Raw genomic sequence first — 27,027 nt, forward strand, 5'->3', positions numbered from 1 at the left:
AGCATGTATTTTATGGGGAATGATGTTTTGTGGTCAAACTTCTGAATTTGTGTTCAATGACACTGTGTCTTTCTAGCTGAATATGAACTGTTTCTATTAAGCAGCACTCAGAAATGGAAATGAGTCACATCACGGTGAACCATACTGGTTATGAATGGGGGAGTGGTGCAGCCTTCTTGGAAACGTCCTTTAGCCAAATCCTTCTGCAAAGGATTAGTTAATGCGATGGGACATAATCGCCCTGTCTGGGGTGTGCCTTGTACACCCAGCCTCTTTATTGATTTCCTTTGTTGTTACTCATGTGCTGCAAGAGCACCAGCTGGGTTTCCTGCTAGCACCTGGGCAGAGGATCACAGGCTCCAGTAACAACTGCCCCATCGCTGAGCAGCAGGGAGAGGCACCACACGTGATGCAACTTTCACCAGCATTTTCTCAGGCTGCCCATATAGCAGGAGTTATCTTCTAAGTGTTTGAAAGGGAGTTTAAATTGTGCATGAATCACTTGAACGCCCGATTCCCGGTTCCCAGATGCACTACATGATGTGATCCTGTGTGTAGCAAAACCAGAAAGGAATTAAAAAGAAGTGAGGAATGTCCCATATTGTGGTGTCTTGCTCCCATAATTCTGTGCCCCTGGGAGCTGCTCAGTGCACTGGGAGGTTAAGATCATGCTTTGTTTCCCTTGTCTCACTAACATGATGGAGGTCATTGGCCCTCACTTTTGCTTTAGACTCCTAGGGAAGCAGAGTCACAGAGCTAAGTAACAGAACTTCACAATATTTAGTGCTTTGCTCTTTATTCTGGAGTTACTCAGCCTGTTTAAAGAACCACTGGTGGTGGGGGGGTATTTTGGGCTCTGACCACAGTGCTCATTTGACTCAGGGAATGTTGTGCTACTGGAAAGAAATAGACTGCTGACTTTAGCTGGCAATTGCCCCCTCTGTTGCCAGTGCTCACAAGATCAAGCAAAGGAGAGCCACGTCCTGAGTGAAGACATCGCCTTTCTTCAGCAAGGTAACACCGATTGCTCCGTCTCATGTGCTTCCCACAGGATTTCTACAGGTTGCATTCCTTTACTACACACATGACAAGTAACAATGAAATTATCTGAATTAATTGAGTTATCTCGTTTCGTGCTACCCTGCAGTCCTTATTTATTTACTGAAGTTTCAGAAGACTGCCAGGTAAACTGGATTTCTCTGCTAATTCATTCTTGCAGCCATGTCAGGGCAACCTCCAGCACTGCATTTCCTGTGCCTCAGGAAAATTGAGGCTGAGCACAGAATTAGTGAAGGAGCCAAACTTGATAAGAAAAGTCTGCTGTCCTGTTTAGATTTAGAGGCAGAGGTCAGAGATGAGTGGGTTCTCTCATTCCCCAAGAAATGGCACACTTGTTGAGAGCAGGCTGTTACCATCATCAGTCAGGGAAGGCAAGTGGATCATGCTTTATCTGCAACTTCATACTGACATTTGCAGATTGTGATCAAATTGTATGTAACTTTTTCTTTGACATGACAAAGGTTGTGTTGTTGTCCCTGAGAAGAAACTACAGACGTTTTCCAGTCCTTCTGCTATGACTGAGTCTGGAGGGATGGCAGTTTTTTGGAAATGCAGGCAGCTAGAATCGATGACAGCATGGCAATAATATAGCAGTGTTAAATACTTCCATATGTACTCACGTTTGATATGTCTGTTGAGACATCAAAGAACTGGTGATAATTGTCTTTGCCACAGAGTCATGCTGGGTGCTGATGTTCAGCTGATTTAAAATCAGTTTTCCAGAGCAGAGTTTACAGTACTCCTAGGAATGTCTTTGTTCCAAGGCATATGAGTTTATGTGGGAGCCTGTGAACGTGCCGTTTATTTGACTGGGCCCAATCTGGGCACATCTGGTTTGGCAGTTGTGCTGCCCTACCCACCTGTAGTCAAACAAAGCAGTACAGACCCTGTCAGCTCTGCTTTGTGTTGGATACGCTACACTGGACGAGATAAGGAAATGGGTGAGACTAGAAGGGCATACTTTGTGTTCTGGAACCTGGCAAAGAAGGCAGGATGGGTATCTAATATGGAAGAGATATAAGGTGGGAAGTAAGCCTTTACATCAGGTACTGGTGAAAGATTTCATCACAGGCACAGGCGGCATCTGACAAGCTGCTATAATGTAGGGGGGCAACTTTAATGAAATACTAAAGCAAAGTCAAAGAAAAAACATTTGATTGTCAAAGGCCTATTCAGCATTTCATGTCAAAGCCACAAGGGAAAGTGGGTTCATAGATTATTTCAAAATTCTGTTCTACTCTTAAAATGTATTCTAACAACACATACAGATGGACTTCAGCATGCTCTCAGAGTCTCCATGCTAACTGAGAACACTTATCTAATGTTAGAACAGATCTATAATCTTCTGTGCTGGGTTATTCCAAGAATACTTCTGAAATGGAGCAATGCCTTTTGCTTCTGGATTTGCTTAGTGCTGAACAAAGTCTATGGGAAATTCTCAACACGTTGGATTTTTGTCCTGAAATGAGCTGATAGTCAAAATGTTAGCAAATAACAATTGTGAAACAGGAGTTCAAAGAATTTCCCTTTGGGAAACCTGGCCCCTGCTTCTTTCTCTGAGGAAAGACTACCACCTCTTCCTTAATGCCCAAGGAGACTCACAGTGCTGCAGGCATTACAGTCAGATGCAAATCGAGTCATTCAGTCACAGAGTTGCTGGAGACCAAGTGCCAGAGATACGGTGATTTTTAAGAGGTTCAGAAGTACAGAATTGCCATCAGTACCAAGTCCTGCATAGACTCTGTGTAGCCAGGCGGAGCCACCAGAACAACTGGAGATCCAGGAAGTTCTGTGCATCAGATGAGCTCCAGCTTGCCTCAGGATGGTTCCAAACCAGCGTTAAGAAGCAGCTGCAGACCTCAAAGAACTACTGAGTAAAGCTGCCGATATCTCCGATGGGCTACGGATCAGTGGGCATTCTTAGGATCCCAGTTTGGGGAATGGTGAGATTTTAGCTACTGCAACAGCTGTCCAGCTTGGTGTGGTGGGCCCGAATAAGATGGATTTAAGTAAGAAAACACCGGTTTTGTAACAGTTGGAGGCCCAAAATATTCTGCCAAACTTGTACAGCATTCAGTTCAAGAGGAGTCAGCCTGGTTCCTCTGAGTTCAGTTCTGTTTCTCTCTCAACATCTCATCTTCTCAAAAGCAGTTCTGTCTGTTCCCTGCTTACTGGATGACACCATCTAGGATCTCCTATCAAGCTGTGAAGACGGGGTTGGCTGTTCTCACTCGAAAGCTCTGCCTTCAGTTCTTCTTCCATTGGAACATGTTGATTTGCTTTCCATCTTCACTTTGCCTCTTGTGCCTCCCTCTTTCCAGTCTGCCTCAGGGATCTCCAGCTACTCCTCCCCTACTGTTTGTGCCACCAGACAAGAGTTTAAGATAAGGCTGAGATTTCCTTGTTTCCATGGTGTAGCACTTGACCTAATAATTCATTCCAGACCTGAAGTGGTCTCCCCTTCAATCTCCCTGCACACAGCCTTGCTCCTAGCTTCAGGAGAGCATACCGATGCTCTACAGCAAAAACAGGTGGTGTATCTAGAGATAATTAGTGATTATATGCCAGTGATTACATGCATATAATCAGTAATTAGATGTTTACAGAGTAGAATTATAGTGGATTTAAAGGTACAATGTTTGTTTGTTTATATGGTTTCTTGTGATTGCAAAAATGCAAGCAGCGAAATATATTCTGGCCAATCTGGAGAAGTAGGCAGGACTTCCCCCATGCACATTTTGTCACTGCCCTACACCTACTGGTACAGCCCAGGACATAAGCACCTTAACTGTGTAAATACTGCAGGAACCAGGCTGTAACTGAGAGATCACAGACTGGTTGGCTGTCCATCCAGCCATACAAAGCATTTGCCATCACACTGAAGCAAAAACCTCTTCCCTAAACAGCAGTGAGCACTACCTCACAGGATCTGGAACCTGTGCTAACTGTGGTCCTGACTACTTGTTGATTTTCACAAATTCAGATGAAAATAACTGGGCTGGGAAAGTGTCATTATCTCAGGATGTGTAAGATTCTGCTAACCTCATTTCACGATGCTTAATGTGACAAAAGAGACAATTCCATTGCCAGCTGTCCTGCATCAGTCTTGGCTCAGTCTCAGCCACCAATGAAGCATTAGCAACAGCTGAGCAAAGCCTTGGCTCCAGCACTGCTTGCAGACTCTCCTTTTCCCCCAGTGAGTCATGACTTTATTGGGATGAACTGTAACTGGAAACAGAAATGACAGGCCAGTGACACAGAGCATGAGCAGCAGGCAGGCTGAGCAGGCTGCTGATGTCAGTGTGACAGGAACCAGCCTGCAAGGAGCAGAAAGAGGCCCTGGCCCAGGAGGGCTTGACAGTAGCAATGTCATTGCTCTCTGTGGAGCACAGGAGCGGGTCCTGGATGCTCAGAGTGGGGTGTGGGGCTCCCAGAGGCTAAATTCAGGTTCATTTGAAGTTGCAGGCAAAACTGTTGTCCACTCAGCTTGCGATGCATTCAGTTTCCAGCATTGTCAGCACCGCCGTTGCCTCACAGAGCAAACGTGTTACACTGCCTGGTGTATCACCTCAGACAGCACAGTGGGCTCATAAACCAGCAGCTCCAAGGAGAGGCTAAGGAGACTGAAACCACCTGCAAGGAAACATACAGACGATTGTTCCTATGGACAGATCCCTGTTGTTGCTTTCCTAGAGGCAGGAAAGTCCACTCTGCCTCCAGCTCTCCTGTGCAGATGCTTGCCTCCCACCAGGGCTCTGGCCTGCTCAGGATAGTTGATAGCAGCTGCTTTTACATCTTTCTATATCCTTGCCATGGTCTCTGCTCACACAGCTTGGGTTATAAACTTTCCCTCCCCCCTCCCCCCCTCTCAGCAGTGCAAAATACATGATAAATGAAAAGCAAGAGACCCAGGTCCTGTCGTAGCAGATTAGCTACAGAGATTTGTACCGAGGTGACAGAGGCTGAGCAAGGACAGAGCCACCGAGGTCAGAATACCACCAGTCCAGAGGAAGTCTGGAAGAGTTTCTGCTTTCCACTCCATACCAGGGAGCCATGTAGTAACCGCTGAAGTTTTGTCTCCCATCTGTTTGCAGGCACAGGCGGGGAGAGAAATCATGAGATAGAGATTTATTCCTCTTGGCCTGAGAATCAAAGTAAATTCTGGCTGAAATCCCTCTTTGTTGAAGGAAGTTGCTGCAGGATAGAAGCATTCAAATGAAAAGATAAGTTTTAGAGATTTTATTTAAGCTAAAACAGTCTCCTTGAAAGTTTTATGCATGAAAGAATAGAGAAAAAGAGCCTAAACACCAAGATCCCCCTGGCTCACAGGACACCGCAGCCATACAAGCTCAGCCTTGCAAAGGTAGCTGTTATTGCAGCCTGACATATGTACCAGAGAATTACCAGGTCTGGTCCAGCCCAATAGTTGCAGCATTCTTCCCCCACCACCATTACAAAATGAGTTGTGACTGGACCCACATTAGGCAGTTGTCTGTTTTTCTTGTGGTGAAGCCAAGATGGAAGGGGATGCTGACATTTCTCTTAGGGACTGACTTGCAAATGTCATTCACATGAAAAATTTACCCATCCAAACTTTACTTGCATTTCTACTTCATAGCGCTTCCTGTTAAATGTATCCAAAATAGTGATGATGGTTTCATCTTGCTGTGTTCATCTTGGCTAGGAGAGTTGGTTTTATCACATCCTTATTTTAACACAGTCCCAGCTGAAACTAAAATATATAAAAAAGTAAAAGTAAAGCTGGATTAACAGAAATGTGGCTCAATGGAGATTGATTTGTGCAAACCCAGTGCAGTTGAAATCACAATCAGGCTTGCTATGTTTTATAACAAAGGTAAACATTTCCTCTTTTTTCATGGTGCTGGCAAACAAATGATGTCTGACTCCATTGGTCAGACAAAGCAATTACATCTCTGAGGTACGCTGAGAAGAGGCAGGCAAGAAATAAATATGCTCAAGGCAGTTCAACAAACTCCTTGATGCTGATACTATGCATTGCTGTGCAGCAAAATTTCCTATGGATAAAGAACAAGGAAAGCAAGACAGTAAAAAGAGGACTCTCAGCAGATCCAGGACCACCAAGTCACTCCCTTCCCCCCATTTTATGAGTAGTTTTGCTCAGTCTGTTTTCACTGTCCTACATAATTTTTCTTTGAAAGCACTGCCAAATTATCCACAACTGTTAAGGACTAGTAGGCTATCCCTTCAAGAGGAATGTTAAAATAGATTAAAACAGATAATGTCCATTTGTGTTGCTTGCTAATTATACCCAAGACAAAAGTAAGCACAGCTTATGACAAAAACAACTCATCTGTATTACCAAAATCTGTCACCAGTACACATCCTGACCTTCAGTTCTTCGCAGATGGTCCTGGAATGAGCTGTTCCCTGAACTTACTTTCAGTTCCTCGCATGAAGCCCACATCTCTTTAAGAAGGCCAGAACCCAAACTCAGCTGCACTGGATGCACCTGGAAGAAGTAAACCAAAAAAGGAGACCTTGGCCAGAGTAAATCCACCACATTCACTCAGCATCAGGCTTATGGTGCAGCCAGAGAGAGGGGAGACGAACAAGTTGGTCCAATTTCAGACCATGTGGTGGATTCCTGTTTCCCAGGGAAATTCTCATTGGAATAGATTTTCTTCCTGACTGAAACTGTGATGTGCACAGCTGCTAAGGGTCTGCTCTGCTGGGCTGTAATAGGAGGTTGCTCTGCAGCAAACCTCCAAACAAGCAAGATGTACTTGCAGGGTTATGCTCCCAAAGTGCTATAACTTCTGTTTTTTCCTTGTCTTTTCCTTCTCTGTGATGACAATAGAGACTTCAAGTACTAAACTGTCCCTGAATGTCATCCAGATTTAATTTCAGGACCCTGTCTCAGAAGCTGGAAGAGGAAGCTGCAGGTATTTCAGGATACTGTAATGTCTGCCTGGTTCTGCATTGCCTTCCTCTGCAGAAAGATGTGCAAAGCAGGCAGTGGAGGACTGTGCTTCATTCCACCCTCTGTTGAGCATAACTGCTCCCTGAAAGGGTGAGGCAATAAAAGTTGTGCTACTAAATCTCTAACACTTCTGGAAGAATAGTTTAGATAGAGGTAAGGTATTACGTGCCCTTACAGGATTACAGACACCATATTAACATTAAAGTTTTGTCTTTATATTATATGATTAAATCCTCTTTTGTAAGGTCTGAAGGGGCTTTTCCTCATTTCCAGCGTAGTTCACTCATCTCAGCTGCCACGACTTCTAAGCCAGTGTCTCGTGTTAACATACCAAAGGCAGACAGCAGTGAAAAGAATCAGACAGACTCATCACACCACAGGCTCATTCCTGTGCTCCACAGCATACCACTGTGCTGAGCATCACCACTCTAGCAAACATGAAAAATAAAGAGCAGAGAGATAATCAGATAAGACACTTCCTTGCCTGAGAGGCTAGTGCCCAAGGCCCACATTGAAGCATTTTGTTGCGGGCACTTTATAGAGCATGGACAAGTTATGAATGTCAAATGGCTGTGAGCTTTATGAATAAAGTGAAGTGCTTTGAACTGGAAAATTGTAGAAAGCAGCATTCTGGTCATTTCCCTACGAAAGCATATGAGTGTTGTACCCATTCACAATCAACTTTGAATGTCCGAGTTTGAAATCAGTCTGCACCCCAGACGTGCTAATGCCTCGACTGCAATACATCACAGACTGGCCTGGGTTGAAAAGAACAACGACGATCATTTAGTTTCACCCCCCTGCCATGCGCAGGGTTGCCAACCACCAGACCAGGCTGCCCAGAGCCACATCCATCGCTTTCTTACATCCCACAAAACATCCCAAAAATATTTTAGGGATTTCAGCTCTCTTACTGCCAAACGTACTGTTCTTCAGAGCACGCAAACCAAGAAGTTAAAGTTCTTTTCTTTTTCCTTCTATTTTCTCCCCTTACTACAGATTTCTGAGTCGAAAACGTGGATAAGAACACGGCAGGTTACCTTTGCCACGTGGTCTTTCTGCTTCGCTGTTTGTTCCTTCTACCTTTGTACTATTTCTGATGTGCACGCTCTGACATGGAACTGAGGATTTGAGTGTGTGCAAGATGGTTGAGCAGCTTATGTCTATGGTGTGTTCTTACACACCGGCTGTCAACATCAGAATATTCAAATCCTTCATTCAGTGAATAAGCTAACTGCTAAAAACCCAAGCAGCACCTTCCATGGCGAACTCAGAAAGTTTCCACATGCTTTGTTGTGAAGGTAAAAATAAAGGCTTGTGTTTCTTGCTAAGCTGGAATGCTCAAATTCTTTTTACAGCCCATATCAGTTAAGCTACTTCAACAGTACTGGCTGGTTTACCCAGGACAAAGAATAAAGCTTGGCAAACTGGTCACTGTTTCATACACAAAATAACCCAAATTATTGTAGCTTGTCTTTTTACTATGTTTGGTAGATATTGTTGTTCTTAGCAGCTTGATCAAGATGTCCCAGAGGCTGTAGCCTGTGTTACCTGCCTGAATGCTCATGGAGAATTTCCTCAGGTTTCATTCATAACTATTTATATATTTCTAGATACCTCATGAAAGCAATCATATTCCTATGCAGGGAATATTTCCAAATCTGCCAACTTCCCTTTCCCTTTTTCAGTGCATACTCTCCCTTCATTCAAAAAACCCATCCAGTTGTATTTTATCCATGCCTGGACAGAAGTTCAGATCCTTAACTTGGAAACGGCTGTTGAAAAACATTGTCTAGTGCCAGCTGAGCTTCTGGAAGGGCAGGGAATTCCCCACTGAAAGGGAAAGGCACTGCTTTCAGACCTCCCCTATCTTCCTCCAGGAAGCAAAGCTCATTATGTTTCCCCTGGACTTCGCAAACCAGAATAATAATAGTCTTGTTTTGTAAAGTATGTTTTGTGTCAGGTTAACATTACTCAACTTCTAGGATGGTGAAAACACACAGAGAATGTACAAAAGACTTTACGTTCCAGAAGCTTCTCCATTCAAATCTCTGAATGCACAGAACATAATCAGGGCTATGATAGGAAACGAAAAACTAACGAGTCACTTGTTTAATGTTAGCGCTGAATGCATACTGCAGTTTGCTCATACAGGAAATAGCCTGCCCCAGACTGGAGCCACGAAGGAGCAGATGTAGTTCAGCCAGAGGGATGCTGACACATAAGCCCAGTTTCTGTTGTGCCTGAATCAAGGCTGCAACAACAAAACACACAGTGATTCTGCTGTGCCTTTTAGCAATGGAGAGGAGCATCCTTCCCTGCAAGAAGTAACGGTGGGTGGCCTCAGCCGCTCTTCTGGGAATAGATCCTGGATACAGAACTGAATCATATCAGAACTACACTGGTTCCTGCAGAGCACTGCGGGTCCTCCACACAAGGCAACTCTCCCTGGAACAGATGTCCTTTGTGGGTGCACATCAAGCTGCACATTTGCAGTTTAAAGGTGTTCTGGGGCAGTTACATCATCTCTGTGTGGCTGACTGCAGGAAGGAGAGTTGTGTCCATCATGAACTCACTCTCTTCACTGCTGTCTGACCGAAGTGTCAGCTGTATAGCAGATGGAAGCTAATGCATGTAGACTGGGAAAACGTGAGAACGAGGAGAGCTCCCAGTGTCCCTAACTGGAGGCATGGCGAATCCCATTCAATGGTGAGACTGCTCCCTTTAATTGCTCTTTGTTTCTTCTGAACAGGAAAGGCTTTTATTTAACTACTTTCAGTATTCACTATGCCACATTTCTTTATGGTACAAATTGAGCTCTGTGTTTAGAGAATTGTTAGGAAACCAATTCCAAGATGAGACCAAAATGCCATCTCATTGATGACTTGTTCTGCACACTTCCAGAAACCCAACAACAAAGCACTCGAACTGGCATTACACGTTTGGCTTCAGATGGGCCTAAGGGGAGGTTAATCACTAGATAATACACTTGTCCTGGGAAGTATTTCAGCATACGCCTGTCAGCAAGTGCCGGTACAGTTACCTCCTGCTTGAGTTCCTGCTGAAAGCCTTCCTCGCTCCGTCCCCTCTGCCTGCTGCTCGCTGCCACATTCCACCCTCTCTTACCCTCCAGGACCTGTCAGTGCACAGCCACAGGTTCGCTGCCCTGCGTGTGCCGTGGGCTCTGCCCTCCTGCCCAGGACAGTGGTGAAGTGCTGCGCAGGGTGTGGTGAGCACGCAGCTGTGTCTGGGGGCTTAATAATATGATTTCACGTTACACATTAAACAAGAATGCAGTAATTCAGCAACTCTGTTTTATGCATCTAACGGAAACCAGATGAAGCTATGCAATTTCTTTGAATCTCCAGATTCCTTTTGCAAGTCATCTCATTTTGTAAGTATTCATTCTCCCCCAAGTCCTCTGCAGATCAGAATCTAAGAAGTACACATACTTGCTTGGTTTTTTGGTTTAGAATTCTCACAAGAGCTCCAGGTACCCTGTAAGAGAGAGAAAACACCATCTTAGGAATAGGGTGAGATTCATTTACAAAGCCCCATCTTAACCCAGCTTGCCAAGATACATCCTCGGTAGTTACAGCATGCAATAACCCACAGTCAGTTATTCAGTGGCACAGGGCCACATAAACCACAAATACTGCTGTAATGTGATGGAAAGCACAGCAATAATAGCAGGGTGACAAAGTCTCCAGCTACAGCAAAAGAGGACAAGCCCAAATACAGCAACCACAATCACAACATAAGAAAAAACTTTGCTTACCTTTGGAAAGCTTCAGGTACACAGGGATCTCCAGCAAGATACCCTTTCCTCCACTGCCAACCCTTAAATGAGGTCTGGGCAGGAATGGATCCCAGCTCCAGCCCTTCCATCACTCAGAACATTGCATACAGCTCAGCTCCCCTGGGTTGGCCCTATCTTTCCACCAGATGCTCCTTCACTGCTTCAAGCTCTGACAGCACTTCTGCTACAGCTGCACTCTTGGAGAACTCGTGACTGCTGGCCTTCAATTCAGCAGATGAGTTAGTGGACCTCAAATGCTCATTTCATACAGCCGGGCAAGTGTTGTAATACATTCGAGTTAATACTTAAATATGTCTCCTAGTTAATCATGTCTTGCTTTTTATATACATGTTCTTTTGTGTTTGTCCTCCTCAAATATTGAGGAGAATGTGTATTAATATTAACTAATTAATACTGATATGTATTACTACAGAAAATTATACACCTGAATTGCCTAAGACTTTCACGTAAAACTATTTTTCATTTTAGAGAAAATATCTACTTGAATTGCCATCTGTGAACTGTGAAGTAAAACAAAACAGTTGCATACACAGTTTGAAATACAAACTTTCTTCTGGTTTGCTATGCACATTCCCATCTGGAGGAATACGGAGACAAACAGATATAGATGTAGTAGAATTTGTAATTACTATGCAGGTCCAATTTAAATTATCTGTAGATGTTTAACAAGCAAGTTCCAGGTTAGGATTATTTGATGAAGATGCTCACAGATGTACTGAACAACACAGGCATCCATCTGTAGGAAATGCACCCAGGAAACACAGTGGTGTTTGTCAATTGAACTGATGTTTATAAATCATTCTGCCCTCTGTAGTAAGGGGAGAATATGGTACCTACATACAATGGCCAGATGGTAACTCTGTGTATTATCAGTCAGGATGAGATCTGCATTAATGTAAGCAACAAGATTACCATTTCTTTATTCCTAACCTTAAATCTAAACCAAGTATTATACTGTTCGTAGTTTTCCTAGTAAACTGACTTCTGAGTAAAATGAGTTCTATTTGTAGGAATCACCTATTCTCCATTTTGAAAATGGTTCATTTTCTTTCCAGTTCAGAATTACTTTTGCTCCAGGACCGAGGAACAGGATTTGCTGCAGGTGGCTGGAGTGCAGTGACTGGCATCCCACCATCCTAGAGACAGTATGGGTAATCATGTCAGGCTTATTGTTAAATCAGCATTTCTGACTGGAAGCACTGAAAAGCTAATCTGATGACTGCGTCTCTCCAGATCCCAGGTTTATTTTATTAATCTCTGCAATTGCCTTGCATTTATGCCTGTGGATAGCAGATGTCCGTAAGGCATGAATAGTGTTGTAGTGGTGTACCACGAAGTTGAATCGCTTGAATTTCCTGCTCCTCATATGCTCTCGTGGATTGAATACTGATGAGAGCCCATGCTTGACTGGTGAGTGTTCTTCCTGTTTCTGAGGCAGTCAAGGAATTCAGGACATAACATTAGAGTGCAGGCTAGGGCAGGAGTTCAGTTCAGTGATGGCTACGAAGTTCAGATAATTTCTCCGTTTTACTACATAGATTGCTGTAGGATAAGGCCAGAAGTAAACAACTGAGTTTTTGTTAACCTGAATACAATGAGAGGCAGGATGGGTGGCTGCATCTCAGTTAGGATTTCTGGACTTAAAGCACTGCTCAATTTCATATGTGCTAAAGCTTTTTTTAATCCCTGCTACTATCAGGTGGTTAAGAGATTGAAGATGATGAAGAACTCAGTTTGTTATCTGTTCTTACACGCTGACCTGTTTATATTGAGAAATGCGTGCATGATTTATGTCTGACTCTTGAGGAGGTATCTGTCACTTGGGGCTGCAGGCCACGCCTTTGATCACACATGCAGATTTTCCTGGACCTTCCCCAGCTCTGCTATCCATGTTTTCAACATCTGCAGTGGCACGGAACTCCATGCAGCATTCAGAGGCACAAACGTGTAAAAGGTTGACGTGGTGGCACGGTGACAACATCTGATTCCTTCCCCAGTTATCCCTAACATCGCATTCTGTTGTTGAGTGCTGAATTGCAAGATTGCTCTCTGGGCTGGCAATTCCACTCAGAAATGGTAAGTGTCAGTCTGTAATTAGGGACTCTGTAATCCGTAGATTAGCGGCTCCATGCTCTGAAGTCTCCATCTGTCGTGCACACCGGAATCGTTGTACGTCTGGTCTCAGACCTGCTTCAGGCCGAAGGTTTTTTTGCAGGATTTTCTTTGTTGTGCAAAGCGCCCATTCGTGTCTGGCACTCGGTGGCCGCGCGCTGCGGCAGTCACTGCACGGCGTCAGGCTGCGCTCCTCTTCCAAGCACGGACGGGGCTTTGCAGTGTATTTTTCTGCCACGTTCAGAAACTGAGCCCCCCTCAGCAGAGCAGATGACACGGTTCCAGCCGTGAGGGTTTTGGTATGTGCAGACAGCCCCGCGCAATCGGAAACTGCTGCTCCCCAAATGGTGCAGAGAGGACAGAACCCTTCCAGGTGCGCGCGGCTGCACTCAGAGAAGCAGAGAAGCGATGGCCGTGCTGCCCCAAAGCTGCGGCTGCGGCACAGCGCGGTTCCTCACTCCCAAAGCCTGTTTCACGTAAGGACGGAAGGCTGCACAACATGCACAGCTCGGCTGTGGCACAGCTGGAACAGGAACTTCTTTCTGTGCACAGGAGTCGCACTGAGGCCACTTGGGTGTATTTCTGAATAACCGAAAGCCTCTTAAGAAGCATGACCTGGAAAGTTAAATGTATGTGGTGTCTCCCAGAATGGCAGCGGAAAACATTGGCGCCTCAGGAAGGCGAAGTCCGGCAAAATGACGGCTTGTTCTCCATCATTTTCGTTGCATCTTTATTTTTTTCAACCTGCAATCAGCTCAGTCTTCTTCGCACACGGTTTGTTCGCACGGTATGGCAGCTTGCCTTCTAGTGCTATCTGTGTCCACCCGCACAGAGCCCCTCCAGTTCTCTGACTTCAGTGCCGGAGTTCCCTGCGTACAAACGGACCTCGATCCAGAACCGCCCCAACGCCCGCGGCGCCGCCCGCCCCGCCCACAGCGGCACGACGCGCGCATCGCAGGCCCGAGGAGCGGGCGTGGACAGCGGCGCAGAGGGCGGCAGCGCCCCCTGGCGGGCGGCGGCTCTCTCTGCGTCCCGCGCTCGCGGCGCGGTGCTGGGGAGCCGATGGGTAACGCAGAACGGAACGGTGAGGGCGTTGCGCCTACTGACCGACAGGGCTGCGCGTCGCCTGCGTGCCGCGCGGCCTCTCCGCAGCAGTTAACCGAGCGCCGTTCTTTTTTACAGGCTGCTGTAGGAAGCCAGCTCTCAGCAGCGCAGAGCGTCGGTGTGAAGAGTTTGTAAAATAAATTCTGTCTTTTTCCCGATAAGCGCTCCCCATCTACCTGAGCTGCTCGAAACAGGCAGCATCTTCCTTTTTTTTCCTCGGCACACAGGTGTAGCACAAAGTCAGTAATGCAAAGATGGGCCCACGCTGGGAGAGCTGCCTGCCCTCCTCCCGCCAACCACCCTCCTCAGCGTATCCACCGCGGCTTTCCCTGCACCTGCGCTCCCAGCTGTGCTGTGCTACAGCCCCCGGGCCCTTCCCATCTCCCTGGAGGCTGTAAGCACATCAGAGCAGAGCAGAGCAGGCCAGGAAGGTGCATCCCGTATGTCTTGACTTGACACAGTCACAGCGCCACAGGGGTTGGAAGGGACCTCCAGGGCTCCCCCAGCCCAACGCCGCGCAGCAGGCTGCGCAGGAACACCTCCGGGAGGCTCTGGATACCTCCAGAGAAGGAGATCCCCCACCTCTCAGCAGCTGGGCTGGGGCTCTGCCACCCGCACCGCCAAACAGATTCCAGACAGACACTAAACACCTCTGTGAATGTAAAGTGAGATTTTTTTTTTAAAAATGCTGCTGTTTTATTTTTTCTTTATACAAACTAAAACACCAGAGGTCATTGAATCCTATATTAAATACATAAATTAAAAAATAACCATTCATAAAACTTTACATACAGTAAGGATTCTCTTCTACACATTAATACATATAATACAGATACGTGTCCAGTGTTTATCAAAGGGTCATTCTGCCAAATCATTAACGCTTCTGTTCTGGAGTAAACACCAAAAAAAAAAAAAGGAACAAAATTATATCTAAAAATAGGTGCTGATGTGAGAGAAGGCAGGGAAAAACAAACGAATAAAAAACTTTCAGTCACCAGCCACCGTATGGCTGTTCATTGAACCTTGCCCTAATGAGAAGAAGCCTGGCCTATCAAGTCCTCACGGAGTGCCAGGAAAAACTGAAAGCTTTGGAGTTTTAGAGGGTATTCCCCAGTGAGATGACAGCAGTGAGTTGGAAAATGGAGTATGTGTGCAAAAAAAAGTAAAATGAAATAAAATTTACATGGGTCTCCAGGCATGCCAATGAGAATAGAGCTGTGAGCCTGGCTGGTAATACTGCAAGAAGCCCTATTTCTTTCTCAGACCAAACTGCCTAAATTCATCTCACCAATTACGTCTTTGTCTGAAGTGCTTGAATTGAAAGAAATTTCTTTGAAGTGTCTTTGAACTCTCCTGATTTGGTGGAGGAAGGGGAGAAAAAGTGGCAAGTTTTTTGTTCAGCTGACTTTCATCATGTATGTGCCTCATCTACTGCTATGATGGTTTGGAAGTAGTGGAGTGCCGTGGTCCTGCTCTAGTACAGACAAGAGGAATCAGGGCTATCTTTACAGTCCCCAAGGACTGAAATAAATTGCTGTAGGTTTGCTGGCTGATTTGAGGGAGGGGCTGCAGAGACTCATTTGAGAGGACTCTCAATACCTTGCTTCAGAGAACATCGGGAAAAACAGAAAGCCTTGGACGACAGCTTCAGGACAAAGAATGGTGGAGGGAAAAAGAAAAAAAAGAGAAAGCAAAATAAGGAAAAACAGAACCACAAAGAAGATGCACATAAGATGTAAAACTAAACCACGAGCGTACCAGTTGCTGTAGCTAAACAAGTCTAGATCGAATTCCCCATACCTAGATTGGAAATACACTTTCATAAGCTATAGCAATGATTTCCTATATACAGTAGCGACCGGGCAGATAGATGTGCATATACATGTGTGTGTATGTATCTATATAATATAGATACATATATATATATATATATATATATATATATAGCCAAACATCTTGTATCAAAACTCATTTTTGTCAGGCTGAGAGGAGGAAGCTTGTATTTTACAAACAAGTGTGTTTTAGGCATGGCTCATGTAATGCTGCAAGGAGAATAAAGCAGCTGTTGTTCAGTTCTCTGGAGGGACTCCAGCAATCTTTCTAAAGTTTGCAACCATTTACATGTCACACCACAGTAACCTGTGGATGCTCTGCCACCTCCCACCCCTCCCTAAGCCCTTGGAAATACAGCACCTGCATGCATATGTAATAAGAAAGAGTAAGGGAGGGGAAATCAGGCAGGAGAAATAAGCACAATGTGCACAGCGCAGCTTACAGAGTCTAAACAATGAAGCCTGTCACAAAAGCAGCGAGGTATGTTCTAAAACCAGACAATGTTATCTGCACTATGCTTCTGCCCTGCGATTGTCTATAACAAACATTTCCAGTATTCATTTTTTTTTTAAACCAAAGCAGAGATCGAAGTTATTGTACCACTATAGAAAACACATGCTGTGTTCGTGCTTCTTAAAGATGAGCCTGGCATTATAACGTCTAAGGAAACGTTTCCAGGCTGCATTTACTTCCCACATACTACTACAGCCAAATACGAAATGAACTTGTGCTCCAGCAAGGGAGAAAGAATGGTGGAAAGGGGAAGAAGGAATAGCCAGACAGGAAAAAATAACTTTTTGCAGTTAACAAGAAATTGTGAAGTGATCCCAATGTGTCACAGGTGTGGAAGGAAGCTCTCAAAGGGCCTGACTCCAAAGCTTCATGACTGAATTGGCAGCAGCACCCTAGGAAAGCACAGGTGATAGGTTTGGGCCAACCTTATCCATAGATTCTTCTGCAACACAGAGCATGCAGACATACCAGCATTCACGTAACATACTTGCCTACAAGCCTGTTAAAAAAAATAAAGTAAAATGGGGCCAACAAACAATAGCTAGTGCAGAATTCAGTAAACCCTTTGACTAAAACAGACTGCTTCAGCAGCTCCATTCATTTTGCAATTTAAATTAATTTTAAGGAGCAGAAAGTTGCTAGTAGCTGCTAACCTTTAATGGAGGGCTCAACAGAACTTCCAGACATGCATGAAAAGAGTCTCTGGACAAACAGAGCCCAGTGTGGAACATTAATGAGTAAAAGCTATTCCAGCTCCAAAACATCTGAGGGGCAGGCATCCTCTGCACTAGATGAACTTCATTCCTGCTATGGCAGAGGAATAGCTTTTGCCCTGCTGAGTTGCTGTGCAAGTTACTTCACTGCTTTGTGCCTCAGTTGCTCCATCTGTGAAAATGAACAAGCAAACAAAGGCAAGACTCTTTGTAAAGCTTTTAAAGCTTCGAGTATGCAGAGTCTGTGTACATAAAATTTGGAATGTGTGAGCCCACTTTTGAAGGTTTAAGTAATGCACAGGCTGTCTTCTATATTGTTATATGGAAATTCATTTTTTTTTCCCAGCTGAAAATAAGGCTGCATTGTGGAAGAGACAGCTCAAATAAACTTTGCCACAGGAACCTGAAGTCTGCACAGGCAAGACTGTTTCCAGGGAAATAAAAACAGAGGCAGAGAAGTGCATTGCCATGCCTAGCTTATACAGCACCATTAGGAAAGGAAAGATGGAAGCAAAGGTGCACCCAGCAGACACAGAAGCTTGGCAGGGTTTGTTGCAGGTGCCAGCTCTCCTTGGGGTTTGCTTTTTACCGACTAAAAGGACATGCAGCTGCAAGGGCACTGCTTGCCTTAGGGAGACAGCAGGACTGGGTTCCAGACTTGGTTGTGAAAGAGATACGTAATGCTTTGAAATGGAAATGACTTCAAGTTATTCTTAATTACGGAAAAATCTAAACAGACTAATGACACTACTTCTCATATCCAGTAAAGATGTTTTCACATGGCTTTCCCCACTATTTGGTAAACGTGTTCTTGGTCAAGAAGCCAGCTAACAAAATCAGTTTGACAAGCCAAACCAAAACATTTATAAGGGTTTCTTATGCTCAGTAGGATCAAGGCTGGAACAGAATATCTGAAAGCTGATGCACTGTGGATCATAAAACACAGACATTGGGGACTGCTTTCTTTCCCCTTGAACACATCTTTTTCCTTCTCAGAAGCCACGCTGTAAGTTCAATCCAGTGCTCCTCAGTATATTATTCTTTTAGTGAAACCAAATATGGAAGTCTGAGAAGTATCTGACAAAGGACAGGCTTTTCTTCGTGCACAGAGTATGAAGAGATAAGGCTACAACTCCGCCAGAAACATTCCTTATGTTCCATCTGATTCTTCCCTTCCTCTGCCATGTAGAATGGTGCCTTATAATGACCTCAAATACAAAACATGGTGTCTTGTCCTGCCCACAGTGCAATAAGCCAGAATATGTTTTTTTTTTTTTTTTTTTTTTTGCCCCCACATTGTAGCTGTCATTGTTCCTGAGGTGAAAACCAAAGGGAGAGAGAAAGAGTCCCCCTGCAGTGAGAAAGTCCAACAGTTCAAACAGAACACCTTATGGTCAGTATCTCTCTGCACATCCTAAGTGTTCCTCCCGCTCTTCCCTATTATTTTTGATCTGTTTATGGGATGACAGTGTCACATTTAAACAACTGCCCTGCACAGCAGGGATAGATTTTTCTGTTGTAACTTTGGTTCCATGCCCAAGACACACTCTGACTCAATCAGCTGGAAGTGGAGCCTTGCTGATTCCCTTTAAGTTTTTCCTTTAGCAATGAAGGTTGACAGTTTATATTTCTTCCCCTTTTGTAATTTCAACATATAGAACTTCATTAGATGCAGCATATATCATAGCTTTAGACAGGAACTGTCCATTAATGAATCTTGAGTGATGGCTTTAAAATACAAGGTGGTCATGGTCTTGGCTACAGGTTGTTCGTTTTTTTTTTTTTTTTTTTAATAGATGTAAACAAGGTTCTCTTCATTGGGGGGTTGGAAGCATTTGCTTTTCTAGGGACAAATCTGTGTGGTCGGGTGCTCTAAAAGTATAAGAAAAAGAAGAACATCTGTATCGGTAAGTGATAAGTTCTCTGCCTACCTATCCAGCTGACAAACAGAATCTATCAGAAAGTCTATCAGAAAGCTGAAAGGATTTTTTCTTACATTACCAGCTAACTGGACACACTGTTTCTGCTCCCCATCTATTGGGCACTACAGAGTACAGCCTTCTGGTCAACAGACGTTCCCACAGGTATCCTCAGGCAAATAGTTACACATCAGTCCATGGAAAACTGTCAGTGTCAGTAACTCTTGTACAAAAAGTTGCCTAAAATTTACCATATACAACAGCAGGTGATACGTTTGTGGTTTCACCACAAGTATAAGACTTAGGCTGATACAGCAATGAGTCAAATGCAGACTACTTCTGATTCAAGGAAATCTTTCCTGTAATATGTAGAAGAATTCTGGGATTCAGATTTGAAATGTAGGAGAAAACAGCTTAGTTGTTCTTTGCTTCCTCAGCGTTAAAATCCACATGGTAAAACTCACTAAGTGTGAAACTGATGTAGACCAGACTTCCTTATGCAATCACGAGTGAATATGTATATACACAAGCACAAAAAAATGCAGATAGTAAACTCCCAAAGGAGCTAGAGAATTCTGGTCTGGATGCTAAGTACTGCTGCATATGGCTTCATTCACACACACTGCATTCTGATCTTGTCTCAAATGCTTGTCCATCCTAATCTTAAAAGTACAGCAATGAGCTGTGCTAATCCTGTCAGAAAAAGAAACCAGAAAGAATCATCTGCAATTGTATCAGTTTGCTCTAAGAGTTGAAAGACTGTTAAAGGATGAACTGGAGCAGAGCTCTAACAAAACCAAAGTTTTCTTGTTATCACGTGGTTCCCTAGGTCTTTTTCAAGGAGGTGCTGTGGGTTTTTGTTGTTGTTTTATTATAGATCTGTTTGAAGTCTCTTGTAAGGTTAATAAGGTCAACATGCATCCAGTGGAACAGTTTTGCAAAGATCACCCTAATGGTATTCATCTTGGTAGTTCTAAGAACCAGAAACTTAGATGGCACAGTGAATTTTACCTGCTATTCTCTTGATTATTTGATATTATGAAATTCCTGTTGGCTTTAGTTTTTGCAATTACAAATGGCATAGTATAATTAGCAAGCTTTGTCAGTTCATTTACAAGAGTGTTGGACAGTGTTGGTCTGGCTGCAATGCCATCTGTTAAATCAGCAGTGTGATCACTCTCCACAATGAACTATTACAAATTGACAACTTTCCAGATTCCCTGACTCTGGATGCGCACAGAACACACGACAGTCTGACCCTCAGCACTGCGCAAGAAGTACTAGCTTTGAGGAGAAAAATAACGTAGTCTTACCTTTTCAAGAGGCACACTGACATCAAGGCCAAAGAATAAAGGCAAGAGAGAAGAACAAGAATAGAAATAGAAACTGCAGAAGAAAAAGATAGCATAAAAATAAGAAGTCACGGTATTGCAAGCACCAAGATTAGTTCTTTTTGCACTCTGAAGGACAAGTAAAGTAATTCTATGTTCAGAATACACTGAATTTCCCTAGTTACATCTCAAAGTGTCACATTACAAACAGATGTGATTTATTTATATGCAAACTAGAATTTGCACCATATTGAAAGCCTGAGATATAGCTGTCACTGTAATCCACTGTGGTATGATGGAAGACACATAGCTGGACATCAAAACTAGCATGGGTAGTATTTTAAAGTAGGTTAAAAAAAACAGTGTCTATCTACCATTTATGCTGGAAATAACCTGCAACTATATGTACACACACACTGTGTTATACAATATCAAAACGTAACCGTTACATTTTGAAAAAATTGGATGTGTCATTTTAATCATGATCGATCTCCTGGAATGTGAATTTTTATGAATAAAAAATTGTGGAACGTTGACACTAAAAAGTCTCGTACTCAAGGTCTCCATATGACCACTGCATACATTTTATTTTTGTTTTGATTTTCATTACAGATCATGATCTATTTCCATGTTGTATATTCAAGAAAGAAAGACACCAAGTTCTTGTGTCATGAAAACATTGACAGAAAAGTGGAAGGAAGTATGTATATCAAGTTCTACACTGAACTCATTTGTTTCACTTAAGGAACACACATACAAACTGGGGGGGCTAATCGTACTGATAAACCATTATTATACCTTAAGTATGTACTTTGATATTTGCTAATATGACTTCATGGGCAAAGCTCTCACTGGAGATGTATCTTACGTCAGTACAGCATGTCTATAGAATATATCAATGGTAAGATTATGATGTGCCCACACTGACCTTTCTCCAGCAATCCTACCTAACCTATCAAAAACTAAGACAAGTTAATGTGACAAAGAAAAAAGCAGCACAGCTCTGTAAATATTTATGTGTGTTCTTTGTATATATAGGGAGAATGTGAATATGCAACTTGACAGGTCAGTCAGGAGCAAGATTCTGGTACTGCATTCATAATGCATAATCAATCGCAAATCTCAGTAAACAAGACAGCATTATAACATCAGCTGTCAAAGGACAACCTCTGTACCTTCACTGAGCTTCATTCGCTCCTTCTGCTCACTACTATCACCCTGCCTTAATGGATGTACTGCTTGCAGACCAAGAGAGCATCTCACCAAGTAAAGGCTTCAACATTTGGCCCAGTATCATTCATCATAATTAAAAAGTGTTCAGAATTTATTTCCTAAAATGAAACAGTTTGTTGTGGAACAGACTCTAAGATTAAAGTCAGAATATACTGAAAGACAAAAACTGAAAAGAAGGCATAGTAGAAAAGCACTAAAACGTACAGCTGATTTAGGTATAAAAAAATCCATGTAGTTCAAAAGAATTAGGTCATTCCTTTCAAAACAAGCCTGCTTCAGAAACAAAACAAAACCAACCTTTTCCTCCAGATCCTTAATTTGTCTCTTTTGGATGTCAGTTTTATCTTCTAAGTCTCGGATCCTCTGGAAATTAGAAAAGAAAGCAACTAGATTCAGTAGCTTTGCTTGGCTGAAAGCAACCAAACATTCAAAGTGATAAAAGCCCAGAAATTAATGAATTCACTTCTCTGGCAGGTATAAACTTATGGAGCAGCACCATTCTAGCCACTAGCCCTGCCTAACAGTGACTTTACATCATGTACAACAACTCGAAACATGACGTTGTGCATATTTTACTGCATCCTCAAAACACTGCAAATTAGCATCAACAGTAGATCTTTTATAGTATTGATATTATTAATTCTGTGGTAAATATATAAAGAGTTGTGATTGTACTGTTAGAAATATATCAAAATTAAGATTTCTCACAGTACGATGTATTAAAAGAGGACTAAAATGTTATCAGATGTGAAATGTTAAATGTTTATGGCTAACACTAATTCTGTGGCGTTAGCTAAGTGTGCTAAACTCATACTCAATATGTGTTTTTTTTCGCAGAGGTACATACTTATACAAAAACTGTGTAATACAACTTAAAAGTTTAGCATGATGGGAAGAGTGATCCCACAGTTATGGACTACAAAAACGAGACCTTGAGTCTTTGTGTCTTTTTCCTACTTAGCCAGAGCCTAAGACAGATGGCCAGTAACCAAGAGAAACCCAGAAGTGGCAGGAAAAAGATACCTCTCTTCTGCAGCATGCCCCAGAACAGTTCATGCAGTTCCTACTGAGACAAGTCCGGTAACTAGGGCGGCCATTTTTGTGGATGAAAACTGCTTGGTTTAGAATTTTAAGACTCAAAATACTCCAAAACACCACTCAATGAGCTAATATTAAGGGTTTCTGCGCACAGTAAAGACATGAAGTATAGAACAACTCAGGAAAATAGATGTCAGGCATGCCTGTGACCTGGAGCCTGCCCAGATTTGACCTCAGCCTTTATTCTTACACAGCAAAACTGCATAGATATGCACGTGCATTGTTCTTCTTACCTGATGAGCCTGCTGGAGCAGCTCCATCCTCTCCTGAAGAATCTGGCAATCATATTCTCTGCTTTTCCTCAGCATCTGGCGTCTTAGCTTTTCTACTGCTGTCCTGAGCTCTTCCTGCTGTTTTTCAGTGAGCAGTTCTCCAAACTTTATCACCGTTTCTTGCTGCAAAGCATTGTACAAGGTGGCCTCAAGCTCCTGGATCCTCTGGTCGATGCAATACCAAAAGTCAGTTAGAGACAGAACGTTTTGTTTTTGTTTTTTTTTGTTTTTGTTTTTTTAAGTGAGGACAGGGAATTGTGGCAGATTCAGGCACCTGCATGATGGTTCCTGTGCTCAAACATGCAAAAGTGTGACAAGCAGAACTTACAGAAGGGCCCAGTGCTTAAACCAAAAAAAGCACACTTATTTGCATGGTGTTCTAACATTAATTTTTACTGACATCTCCTGGTGACTTTTTTTTTTTTAAGTGGTTATAGTGATGATCAGGAGTTGGACAGAACTTTCATATGTATTTTATAATTGCAATTAAAAAATGAATATTTCACCAATCCTAAAGCTGACACACTGCACTAGAAGTCTTAAAACAAGACAAGAAAAACTGAAAGTGAGTGCGAGACTACTTTTGTTCTTAACCCTGCTAGTCACAAGTACTGCCATTAACTGACAAACCAAATATGCTGAACTTGTGTGGCTGGTTACCAGACCTACGTATCAGAATTCGGTACAGCAGTGTTTTTCAGCAGGAAATCTTGCTCTCTGTGGCACATCATCTCCTTGCTATGGCATACACAAAATGGGCCATTTAAGATTCCAGATCTGAGTTCCAGTTGATTGCATTGACTCCATTTGGACAAGTTGACATTAATGAGCAACATCTGCCTTTAGACGACAAAAGAGTTTTGGACTTCAGGAGCTCTGCCTTTTTATGATGTGCAAGCAAAACCTAGGCGCCCTTTTGAAGCGGCGCAGATGCATGGGTAGTACGTCAGACAAAAGATTCCAAGAGGAAAGCAAAAACCTCTCTTCTTGATCCAGCTGGAGCCTGTGTCACACTACAGTGCCAACCAACGTATGCTGTAGCATTTCCTTCGTACATACCATGTATGCCTGGTCAAGAGCTTGCTTCCTGTAGTCTAGTTCTTCCTCCAAATAACCTTTTATTTTGCAAAATTGTTCCTATAACAAAGGATCATTTGGACAGAAAAATGAGTTAGTTACTCAAAACGCTTTGGGAAGTTTTATTAAATCAACGGATATCTGACTTAGGCCTGACTAGAAGACTGATCTACAGCTGACACAGCCAAATACCAATAACCCTGCAATTTCAGCTAGAAGAGTAGGAACAAAAACAGCTGTGTTTACTTTTCATGATAATACATCTACATAAAACTAAATCTATGATCTCTCTGCTGATTTAAGTAGTGTTGCTTAGCATTTCAGTAGTAGGATTTCAGTTTTTAGTTTTTCTGCGTAATTTTTTTGAAGACAGCAGTTCTGGAGGCATGGACAACACCTTTTGTTCTTTCTCTTATTTTGGAATAAGCGTGAGAGTGCAAACAACTAAACAGGAACCGATCAGGCATTTTCATGACCATGTTATATGGAGAAAGATGCTGCGTTTAAGTCCTCAGCCTAACTTAAGCTTAATCAACTTGAGTATGGACATGCCAACTCATGCTGTTAGGCTAATTTTAAATGGCTTCCACTAAGTAGAATAAGAGTAGTATAAAAGTACTGTAAGAAGTTTATCTGAGAGTGTTTTACCTTAAAGATTATATGGGTTTAAAGCACAATGAAGTAAAACAGCATGAAAATTATTTCCCACTTATCAACAGAGAATAAAATGCAGTACAACTACTAATTTTTAAACTTTAATTGTTGTTTAACATTGAGGCAAAGAGTGTGGTCACTTACATCTCTGAAAATCACCTTCTGAGTCTTTGTATTTTTTAATAAATTCTCAAACATCAACTACTTCTCTTTCCTTTATTCTGCTGTTGCATATGAAACAGTAATTTTATGGATTCACCAATAATCACAGAAAGCCTCCATACATGTTTTGCCAAAAGACCAGTTTTTAATTATTTTGTGGCACATCAAGTAAATGTGACATATTCCTAAGAAGTCTTTTAAAGAAAGTTTGCCTACCATATCGCTTTCCAGCTCCATCATCTTCTGGTGCAGAGCAGCCTCAGCTCCCTCAATCTGCTGAATCCACTGAAGGCAAGAGAACGAGAGCTGTAACCTGCTGTGTTTTCTAGGCAAGTAAGCTTGAATGTTTTATTTTACTTTGAATTCCCAGCTATCCTGACCACATTGCTTGTGTCTGGTAAATCTGAGATCTCTGTTGCTTTAGCAAGGTGTTTGGGACTGTGAATATATTTACATTAAGGTGTTCCTATCCTGCAAAATCTCTGATTGATACACAGTAGTACAAAATAGTGCTAGCAGGGTTTTCTTTTTCCAAGGGATTGCCTCCTATACTGGAAAGTTTGATTATATTTCCAACAGAACTGAAAATTTACAGCATTAGATGAGTCATTAGATAACACTTGAGAGAGCAAGCACACATTTTACCTTTTCTGCCAAAGACAATACAGTGGAAGCCTGAATTATGGCCACTTGCTCCTCATTTCTTAAGTTCTGTGAAGAGAAGGAACAAAAATATTAGTCCTAGTTTCCTACATGGATACAGATTATCCATGCTATACACACTAGGTCTACAACAAAATGTCCAGGGTTTGCTAACATAAAAGAAAAAGAATGCTTTATTTTTTCGCAAGCTATGGACTATGTTTTCAAACTGTTGTACCTTAGGAGAAATCTCAAGTTAGACCCATTTGCCTTTGGGGTAGTTTTGCTAAACCAAATTTCCATTAACTTCTTGAAAAAATTAAGCTAAAGCTCATCTGTTTCAGTATGCATGGAGACAATCACGATCCTTCTTTTACTATTTCTTCTGCACTCTTAAAGCATATCTAACGTTGACCACAGATACAGGATGTTCTCTTTCACAAGGATGATTAAAGTGGGCAATGTCTGCTTAGAAAGCCACACAGCATTTGGTATTTCTTGCCTATTTATGAAACTTTTTTTTCAAAGAAATCCTAGACGCGATGAAGATGTGGAGGGCTTATACTGCCAAACTAATTCATCACAAGCTTTGCTGAGTGCCTGAATTGCAGTCAGGCCAGGTTCCAGATGTCATTTGGCCTCTCGATATGCATTCTTCCCAGTCTACTAAACCAGCTGTTAAAGCCGCTCCTTCGTTACACATCCTCTGATTATAGAAATGCAACAAAAGCTTAAGTTAGAGATATACATTCTCTAGAGGAACAATTCCAATATTACAAGATTTAACAATACCTTAGAAAATAGTCATCATAGTTACAGATTTCACTTATCCTCTGTACAGAATGTAGCTTGTAAAGGGAAAATATCTCCCTTTTAACTTACCCCATTATCACCTAGGATGTCTAATTGTTTTATGAGGTCTGGGATGCTGACATCCTGCAAGTAGAAAATAAGGTAAAGGTAAGGCATGCACATTTTTATCATGTCTGCATTATTTGTCCTTTCTATGAAAAATGTTGAGATAAAACATGGAAATGCAACACATACTGATTTCAAATGCTTTTGCACCAGGTTTTGTAATCTTATTGAAAACTATATCTACAACTCCATATGTCAAACAAGTTTCATTAGACTGATTAAATCTGAGAATTTACTGAAGTTATTTGCGGAGATTAATGTGATTGTAAGTGATTACACAGACAGCATCCTGCAGTAAGCCCTGCCTTACCTTCACCCCTTCCTTCATGCAGTATATCTGTAGAGCGCTCACACCGTCTGAGAATGGGTGAATTTGAAGATTAAATGGTGGGGACCGTCTCTCTCTTTCCTGAATATTCATGGAGAAGACATCAGAAGACACCAGAGAGCATATTAGAATGAATGAGATGCATAGAGAACTCAGCAAATGCCACAGCTACTGTTTATATCATGCTCCACAAACCTAGTCTCCTCACAGTAGGAGAAAAGCATTACGTCAGTATTTGACAACTGCTGGTAACATCTAAGAATAGTGTGCAGAGTAG

The 27,027-nt window shown here is 42.6% G+C and overlaps 1 protein-coding gene across 8 annotated transcripts in view; it reads right to left on the bottom strand.

The window, feature by feature from the left end:
- Nucleotides 1-130: 130 nt before the first annotated feature.
- JAKMIP2 (janus kinase and microtubule interacting protein 2) overlaps nt 131-27,027 on the bottom strand; it is a 55,215-nt gene continuing 28,318 nt past the window's right edge. For 2 of the 8 annotated variants that reach the window (XM_085236878.1, XM_085236871.1), the window contains exons 14-20: nt 26,733-26,831; nt 26,387-26,440; nt 25,508-25,573; nt 25,079-25,147; nt 24,029-24,106; nt 22,931-23,134; nt 20,563-21,962 (exon numbers count right to left, since the gene is read on the bottom strand). In XM_085236878.1, coding sequence (XP_085093004.1) covers nt 21,684-21,962; nt 22,931-23,134; nt 24,029-24,106; nt 25,079-25,147; nt 25,508-25,573; nt 26,387-26,440; nt 26,733-26,831 — 849 coding nt within the window. In that variant the 3' untranslated portion in view covers nt 20,563-21,683. Of the gene's footprint in view, nt 6,551-10,473; nt 10,520-14,728; nt 19,729-20,348; nt 20,422-20,562; nt 21,963-22,930; nt 23,135-24,028; nt 24,107-25,078; nt 25,148-25,507; nt 25,574-26,386; nt 26,441-26,732; nt 26,832-27,027 lie in introns of those variants that run through there. The other 6 variants (XM_085236873.1, XM_085236877.1, XM_085236875.1 and 3 more) reach the window with 6 other exon arrangements.

Source organism: Meleagris gallopavo, chromosome 15 (assembly GCF_905368555.1).
Source record: "Meleagris gallopavo chromosome 15, MGAL_WU_HG_1.1, whole genome shotgun sequence".
NCBI classification, from domain to species: Eukaryota; Metazoa; Chordata; class Aves; order Galliformes; family Phasianidae; genus Meleagris; species Meleagris gallopavo.